This window comes from Octodon degus, unplaced genomic scaffold (genome assembly GCF_000260255.1).
Source record: "Octodon degus isolate 3935 unplaced genomic scaffold, OctDeg1.0 scaffold00020, whole genome shotgun sequence".
Lineage (NCBI taxonomy): Eukaryota > Metazoa > Chordata > Mammalia > Rodentia > Octodontidae > Octodon > Octodon degus.
In genome coordinates this window covers 652,501-661,975 of record NW_004524596.1, presented here as the reverse complement: position 1 = coordinate 661,975, position 9,475 = coordinate 652,501, and the positions used below count along the sequence as shown (strand labels likewise).

Genomic DNA, 9,475 nt, shown 5'->3' with positions numbered 1-9,475 from the left:
GCTTGCCACGGCTGGGGCTGGGGAGATGGCTCAGTAGAATAAGTGCATCCCTGGCAAGCGCAAGGGCCTGAAATCAATCCCTGGTTCCGACAAAAACAAAAAATTAATTAATTAAAATAAATTTTAATTAGCAATCACTATGTATTACTTATTGAAAATTTGATATATATTTCATATTTCTGTGTATATCAATGAAAATTATGAATTTGAATTAAATTGCATTTAGCTCTACACAGAATTATACAAATTCAAAGATTCAAAAATACATTATCTAAAATGTTTTACATACCTGTAACAGAATCTGATCTGGAATGCTCTTCACTATCTGAATCCTCCAGTAAATCATCACTTAAAAAACAAAATAAAAACAATTTGAACTTCAAAAAAATGTACATATCACATGAAAAAGCAAAGATAAAAGCATAGTGGTTTTTGTTTTTCCCAGACAAAAGGTCTTGCTATGTAGTTCAGGCAGACCAGGAGCTCACTATGTAGCCCAGGCCGGCCTGAAACTGGCATAAATGGTCCTGCCTCATGCTCCCCATGAAAAATACAGACATAAACCACCACTCCCAGCATAAGAAATGTGTTAAAATAATGTATATTATACATCTAAAATATAGGGAACATACAAAATATTAAACTACTTAAGTGAGATATACATATTTCAATATTGGAATTTTTAAACAAGCCCAAAAGAATCATTTTAAATAAATGTCTATCGCAAACATGACGTGAAAACCTCCAAGGATCCATAATAACATTATGGGAATTTAAAGACTGCCAAGTGACTAAGGATAATTTAGGTAACTAAAAAGGTAAAAGAGAACAGTAGCTAATAAACCAAACACAAGGCTGGGGAGCTAGCCCAGTGGCTTAAGTGCCAGCCTGGCAAGCGCCAAGTCCTGAGTTCAATCCCTAGTACAAACAAAATAAATAAATGAATAAATAAACAAACAAACAATCCAAGCACAAGCTAGCAGTTACCATAAAACAGAAATGAATTTGTAAACCAGGGAAAACCCGCTTGGGCCCCCCATCTGTCCCTCTCTAGGACAGGAGCTTTTTTCCCGTAATAAAAATATTTTACTCTAAAAAACAAAAGAAATGAATTTGTACAATACACGTGTACACACATATTGGTATATACATTTCATTTTTATTTTGTAATTCTGTTCTGCAAGGGCTATTTAAAACACCTTGATATACAGAAAAGGTATTAAAATTCAGAAAGTAGTAGACAACAAAATATAGCTTCTTGCTCTTCACTCAAGAAGCCAAAAAATAACATCAGTTCCCCTTTTTGTATCTGTCTTCTCCTGGCCTTACTGTTGACTGACAAAAGATGTTATTACCAGTACTAGGCTCTGTCTGCACTCAATTAATCAACATCTCTTTAGTAGATTCTAAAATTCTGTAACTACCATTATAAAAAGATACATTTTGCAGAAAGGAAAAGTAATTCTTCCTTCTTGAATATATTACACCAAAATCTTAAATGCACAGATTTTTGTTGTTTTTATACAGAGAACAGTAATCCCGTTAAAATGTTTAAGAAGCTGGTCACAGTGCACTAGCCTGTAATCCCAGCTACTTGTGAGGAAGGAGCAGGAAGATCATGAGTTTCTAAGAAGCCTGGGAAACTTGTTGAGAGCCTGACTCAAAATTTAAAAAGGGGCTGGAAATATATCTCAGTTGGAAGGTTCTGAAGGAGAGGAGAGGAAATACAATAGGGGAGAAGGGTGGCGATCAAGTATTGCTCAGCTGTACAAAGACAAAAGCTAAAATATGGTAGTAATGCATTTTAAAGAATTCAGGTTTGCTGACGTTACAAGGGATGCTGTCAAATAAAATCACTTAAATTTTTTCTAAAATATCTATGGGCCCTATATGGTGGCACATATCTCTAATCCCAGCACTCTGGGAGGCCGAGGTAGGAGGACGCAAGTTTGAGGGGAATCTAGGAAACTTAGCAACTTGTAAGGATTGCATCTGAAAGTTACAAAAAAAAAAAAAAAAAAAAAAAGACTGGGGTTAAAGTGCAGTACAAAAGTCTTGGGTTCAATTTTTTAGTACTGCAAAAAGTAAATAAGTATTTTTTATGACAAAAATTTTGAAACTCTTACATAATAAAATCATGGGTGGAGGAAGAGACTGAACCACACTTTTTTTTTAATGTATCTAGTACAGTGTCTCACAACACAGTTCAGACTCCTGTTTTCAGCCTCCCCAGGACTAGAATTACAGGCGTGCACCCCCAAGCCCATTCTCTGTGGCTGGCTCAGCACATCCAGGGGCAGGGCCAGCATGGTAATGTGGTGCCTGGGAAACCCCATCCCTGTGCTTGCCTAAGCAGGCACTCAGTCTGCTGACCTATCTTACCAGCCCTGAACTACACGTTTAAAAGCTAAAATATATTTATAGATATTAAAATTACCCCTCAATAACACTTTAACAATCACATGGGTTAGGGCCAGGGCGATAGCTAAACAGAATAGGTGCCTGCCTGTCAGGTGCAAGGTCCCAGTTTGATCCCCAGTACCTGGGGAGAAAAAAATCCTATGAGTTAAGAGAAAAAAGAAGAAAAGTCTAGATATACATAAATGTTAACACAACTTCATAGTGTCATCATGGGTACTCTATTTCTTTCAGGAGCCATACCTACATATACTAATGTTTTGTTTTTTAAGACAAGGATCTTGCTATGCATTTCAAGCTGGCCTTGAACTCACTTTATAGCCCAGGCTGGTCTTGAAATTGCAACGATCCTCCTGGCTCCCAAGTGCTGGGATTATAGATATGTGACACTATGACCAGCCTCTAATTTTTTATACGACACACATATATTACTTACATAACAGCCACCAAGTCAAGCCTTTGCCTGATATAAAACTTTTGTTACAAAGCAACAAGCATGCAAGATAAATAAGAAATTATGGTTAACTTAAAAACTTTAGTTAAGATCTTTTGGACTGTCATTCAGAAAGAGCCCTTGTCTAACATGAGGCTCTGGGTTTATTCCCCCAAAACAAGAAAGAGAGAGAGAGAGAGAGAGAGAGAGAGAGAGAGAGAGAGAGAGAATAAATTACTTTTTTTTGTGGAACTGGGGATTGAACTCAGGCCCTTGTGCTTGCCAAGCAAGCGCTTATTCTACTGAGCCATCTCCCCGGCCCCTTTTCTCTCTCTTTTTTTTTTTTTTGAAAGAAAATTACTTTTATGTGTTCTTGAAAACTAAACAAACTAGACTCAACAGGGATATCTCGGTTATACTATGACTATGAACATCTTCAAAAGTTGAATTCTCAAATTCTTTTACCAATTCAACAAGATACAACAATAAAGTACCTAAAAAAAATGTTCATTTATTTAAATTAAATGTGTTCTCAAACTTTCCTGGCCTGAATTTTTTTTCCCTTTTTTTGGAGACATAGTTTCCCCAGGTAGTCCAGGCTGGTCTGTGAACTCACTAGGTAGCCAAGGTTGACCTTCAACCCACTGTGATCCTCCTGCCTCAGCCTCCTAAGTACTATGATAACAGGCATCTACTATTTCACCTGACCCCTACCTAAATTTAAAACAAAAGCAAATGTCTTCTGGAAAGAAATAATCAAAAATAATTCCCAAGCAAGCTATACCACTAATTACTTTAAATTTCCCATATAACCTTTAATTTTTCCAGTTAATATATTATCCAATCTAGTAAAACCCATATACCTTTGGTTTAAAAGAAAAAAAAATGCGCTGTATCTTCTACCACATAAAGTCAGAAGTAGTCTGACTCATTACATTTACTATCAACTCGACTGAAATTCTCCTACCTCCAAAACAGTGGAAAAGAAGGGTTGAGATATACAGTCAGGGATGAAAGCTCTACATTTTCAACACTCTCCACCATATCATTTGAGACTACTGTTTCTTTATAGATCATCTGGTATTTTCTTGGGGGACAATATAGTCCTTCTATCGTACACTTATGAAAGTAATTTTTTTGAGGGGAGGGGTGTTGAGACAGGATCTCACTATGTAGTTGAGGTTGACCTTGAATTCACTATGCAGCCCAGGCTAGCCTCAAACACATGGCAATGGTAATTGTCCTGCCTCAGCCTCTCAAGTGCTTGGATTACCTGTGTGCCACCCTGTCTAGCCAAATGTTAATTTTGTGTAAACACACATTCAGGTAGAGTTTTACTTTAACTCTGCTGCCCCCACACAGATCAGACACAGCCACAAAAAGGCAAAACAAATCTGGAACCTATCAGAGAAGCTGAGCTAACCAATCCAGAAAGCAATTATACCAAACTTTTCTACAGCAATAATTTGGCACCTCAAATTATTGCTAATGGTATATTCACTATTCTAAATAATTAGGCTCTCTTGCCTCATTCATGGTCATTTCACTACTCATTAGTGAAACTCACTTTAAAATTTAAGAGGATAATGAAAAAAACGGACACTAACACAATTTGGCTCAACTCTCTTTGAAAAGAATAGAAGATAGGAGCCAGGGAGATGGCTCAGCAGAATAAGCGCTTCCCTGACAAGTGCAAGGGCTTGAGTTCAATCCCTGGTTCTGCCCCCCCCCAAAAAAAAAGAATAGAAAGTAAATCCTAATAGAAAATAAAACCACTCTCTCTCCCCTCTCCTTCCTTCCTTCCTCTTCTTTCTATGTTGAGGATTAAACCCTGGACCTCAAGCACTCTTACCACAAAGAGACAAACCCAACCACTAGGCTTTATTTTCCAATTGTAGCAGTTAAATTCAATTAACATAAATTGAGATTTAAAAAATAAAGTTATTTTACAAACCATGAAAATTTCTCTTTGAGAATCATACAACTTTTGGACTTCTAATAACAAAACTTAGATTTATTTTCTAATCGCAACCTGATCAATTTTTTCTGTTTCTTTATTTAGAATGACTAGGCTGGGGACATAGCTCAGTAGAGTAACTAAAAAGGTAAAAGAGAACAGTAGCTAATAAACCAAACACAAGGCTGGGGAGCTAGCCCAGTGGCTTAAGTGCCTGCCTGGCAAGCGCAGTGTCCTGCATTCAATCCCCGGTACCAAGAGCTAAAGAAAAAAAAAAAAAAAAGAGAAAAAATAAAAAAAAAAAAAAAAAAAAAAAAAAACATCTATATAAATGCTACTAAAACAAATTCAACATACCTATCTCCTTCCAATTTTGGTATATCTGAGCAACTAGAAGAGTCCTCCAGCCATGCTAACGTTGGTCTCCTCGAGTCAACTCCTGAGCTTGGTTCTCCAGACAGAATAAGCTGTTGTACAATTGCTGGATCATAAGCATTAATTTCAAACTTTAAGTGCACCTAAACAAATAAAAATTCTAAGTTTATAACTCTCTTTTTTATGAGTTATAACTTTTGTTTCTTCAAAATTGAAACATACCTTCATAAGTTTGGAAACATCCCATATACAGATCTTTCCTCGTTTTGTTGCAGCAGCCAGAAAATGAGGGCAGCTCCCAGACCCAAAACAAGATATTCTATCAGTGCCATCCATACAGGGAAACTGTGCTGGACTTGTTGCAAGTGTTACTGACAATGGCACATTCTGTGTGTGCTCACCTTTCACAAATGGACAGTTTGGGGAATGTCTTTCATGTTCCGACCTTTATACAGATGAAGAACAGAAAAGGTAAACAATAAAGCAATTAAGTTGTATATTAAAATACTATAGAACTCCAGGACCACCTCCTTTTTGCAAACAAAGTATTCTACTATGACAAAGAATTAACCTTACCAAATCATTCTATTTTTATCAAGATCACTGACACAACCATTCCCAAGTCACATATCAAATATTTGACAACACTCAACAACTGTTACCTTGATTACCAATAAAAAGTCATTCACAGATGAAACTGAAAAACCAAAAAACCCCCAAAACTATAGTAAAATTCATGCTATACTGCACACACTGACTGCTGTAGGAACCAATTAGGGAAATAACATAAAAGAAAAAAACTTGAAAGATGAAGTTCATAAGTAATACATTATATTCTGTCTTTCAAGTGCAGGAGACCCAAACCTGTGAATTTAACCAACTGTGGGGGAAAAAATAAATGGGTGGGGGCGGGGGTACTGCATCTATACTGAATGTGTAAAACTTTTTTGTCATTACTCCCTAAAAGATGCAACAACTACTTATACTGCAGTTACATTCTATTTTGGTAGGATGAATAATCTAAGGATGACTGAAATTACAGAAGAAAATATGTGTGGGTTACATACAAACACTACATCTTTTTTATAGAAGGAACTTCAGCATCCTCAGATTTTTATGTCCACACAGTGGGCTGGAACCACTGTCTCACAGATAAAGAGATACAATTGTATTTTCAAATAAATGCTCACTGAGCATAAAGAAATTCTAAACTGGTTTACTAGAAAACAAAAATGTGTAAGAAAAATAAAATATTAGGAATTCAGGTCAATATTGACATGACAACTACAAATATTTTCTCAAATACTGTCAAATATTAAAAGGTATCAACATTAACAAAATTATCTGTCCCACTTTGTATCTTCTTTGTATTTCTTCATGGTTATCTTTGCTTGGACTTTGTCTTTCTTTAAACTTTCTAAGCTGTTCCCACATATAAAGGTTAGAAAGCCATTAACCTCAGAGATACACTGTATGCTGACTAATGTGAGAGACTGTAAACAGAGCTACCCTGTTCTCTTAGGATAAAAGCAAAATTGACATAGCAAAAATATACAGCAAAAGCAATACCATATATCAAAACCATAGAAGTAAGATGTACAGGCACATTTACAGAACTTAGTTTATTATGCCAGAAAGAATCAGACTCACCAAGGTTCATCAGTAGGTTCCCAACAAACGAGACACACACTACAGGTAAAACACATGGCTCTATCGTCTCCAGATGAGGCAGGCTGCAAAATTTGAAAGGGGGACGAAAAATAGACAATGGGTTAATCACTATTAAAAACTTTTCAGTAAAAACAACTTATCAAAGTTCATAATTTTAAGTAAAATTCTATATTGTTGAAAAGATAATTAGCCTATGTTATCAGATACCAATGTTTATGAATTGGTTATTTTATTTGAAAAACAAGTTCACCAGAAAAATGACCATGAAACCAATGCAGAGGTATGTATGTACTCAATTTTTTATCTATAACTTTCCAATTACTGTATTTGAAAAACAGGATCCTCAGAAAATAACCATGAAGTCAACAGAGGCATATATGTATTCAATTTTTCATCTATAACCTTGCAGTTGCACCACTAAAGTATTTAAATACAGTTAAGTATATGAAGGGAAAGTCTAACAGGTTTATTATTAAAAACTGAATCCATACTTGGGACATTGAGGCAGGAGGATCACCATGAATTCAAGGTCAGCCTGAACAATACAGTGAGACCCTGTCTCAAAAAAACATCAAACAAACAACAACAACAACAAAAATACCTGATACAAACACATAAAAGAAAAGCAAGTCAGGCATGGTGGCACACACCCGTAATCCCAACACTTGAGAGGCTGAGAGTAGGGGGATCCCATGGGTTTAAAGGCAGCCTGGACAACACGGTGAGACCTTCTCTCCAAAATTTAAAAAAAAAAAAAAAAAAAAACAAGGAAAAGCAAACCAGTCTATCCAATTCATATAAACATTGTGCCATTAAGACATAACCTCAGCCCCAGTTTTGCTATTAAAACATGAACTGAAATACATCTGAAAAGAAACACTGTCATACTTTCCCTCTACATTAGCTGAGCAAGGCTCTCATGATATCCTATCCCATTCTCTCAGCATTTCACCAAGTTAATCCTTACATTATATACCTTCCTCCTTTCTTAAATAGAACTATACTATTTTTCTTAATTATTTCACTATCAACACATAAAACTACATACACCTCTGCAACACCTAGATCTACTCCAGTGTAACTTCTTAATCAGTTACTAAGATTATAAGCATAATTCACATTTCAACTAAAATTAAAATTTCAGGAACCACAACATTGCTTTATTGTATTATTCTAAGCATCTACTATGTCATGAATGCAGGAGTAAAGCACTGAAAACATATATATATATTTTTTTTTAATGATTTATTTATTATTTTTTATTTATTATTTGTGGGGGGGGCAGCTCAGCCCACTAGGGGGCGAGGCCGGCCGGCACATGGTGCCGGGGGACCGAACCATGGTCCCTGTGCTTCGCTAAGCTTGTTCCAAGCAGGTGCCCTAGACCACCGAGCCATCTCACCAGCTCCTGAAAACATACATTAAAAAATAACATTTGCCCAAAGACAAATCTAAACAAAAGCTAAGTGTATTAAGTAATTCAGTTGTTTTTTAATATTTTTTCCATTATATATAAGATATACAAAAAAGTATAATCAAAGGTATAGGAAGAAACAAAACACACATATACACATGAAGAAGCACATGGCTAGGGTGCATAAAACAAAAGTATTAAGAAGTATTAAAATGTTGATAATTTTACTGAAGGGTACAATGGCAAACTTTTATAAAAGATATTTTTAAAGTGGTTTTTACCTGATGATAAAATCCAGCTTGAGCCATGGGATCTGGTTGTGCCCACCTATAGCCTACGTGAGGCCATGAGGTAAATGTCTCCCGTCTATTAGCTTCACTATACATCAATGATCTAAAAGTAAAACAGACTTTGAGTAACTGAACTGAGGCAAAACAAATACAACGAAATTCCTATTTAACACTGTAGGAAAAAATTTTACTAGTTTATAAGAAACATGAATCATCTAATGATCAAATTTAAATTTTTATTTTAAACTAAAAATGATCACTTTATCCTTTATATCCTTTAAGCTGGGCAAGGGAAAAAGATCTGAATACTGAAGTGGCTATTGCTAAAAAATAATTCCTGGGGTAGATAAAATTACTGTATAATTACCATGTACAGAAGAAGAAATCTAGAAATGAACAGACAGAAAACAAGGAGTCTGGAAACAGACATAGAGAGCCCTATACTTTAAGGATCCTCAAAAGATGCTTTTGATTTGCATCACTGTTTCTAAGGAAAAAGCAGTATGCTGTGCCTTTTCCAAAGAAATCCTTTTAATCCCTGGTTCCACAAAAAAATAAAAAAAAGAAATCCTTTCCCAGAACAGCTATACTATATACAGAAATTTATCGATAAATGAAATTTCCAGGCCAAAGATACAGCTCAGTGGACTAAGCACCTGCTTAGGGAAGCACAGGGACCAGGGTTCAATCCCAGACACCACATGCCATGTCGGTCCCATTTCTGGGTGTGCTAAGCGGGCCACTGAGTCTGGACACAGTGGCGAAGGCCTGTAATCCCAGCACTGTGGAAGCTGAAAACAGGAAGATCACTGAGTCTGAGCTGCACAATGAGACCCTCTCTCTACCAAACACAGAGAGAGAGGAGAGAAAGGAGAGAAGAGAGAGAGGAGAGAGGAGAGAGGAGAGAGGAGAGAGGA

At 36.2% G+C, this 9,475-nt stretch overlaps 1 protein-coding gene across 9 annotated transcripts in view; it reads right to left on the bottom strand.

Moving 5' to 3' along the window:
- The window catches only part of Birc6 (baculoviral IAP repeat containing 6), a 256,628-nt gene that overhangs the window by 192,536 nt on the left and 54,617 nt on the right, over window positions 1–9,475 (bottom strand). For all 9 annotated transcript variants that reach the window (XR_002820364.1, XM_004627598.2, XM_004627599.2 and 6 more), the window contains exons 5-9: window positions 8,550–8,661; window positions 6,834–6,916; window positions 5,406–5,628; window positions 5,166–5,326; window positions 290–348 (exon numbers count right to left, since the gene is read on the bottom strand). Coding sequence is in view for 8 of the 9 variants with exons in the window: in XM_004627598.2 (XP_004627655.1) it covers window positions 290–348; window positions 5,166–5,326; window positions 5,406–5,628; window positions 6,834–6,916; window positions 8,550–8,661 (638 nt within the window). In the remaining variant the exon portion in view is untranslated. The remainder of the gene's footprint in view (window positions 1–289; window positions 349–5,165; window positions 5,327–5,405; window positions 5,629–6,833; window positions 6,917–8,549; window positions 8,662–9,475) is intronic.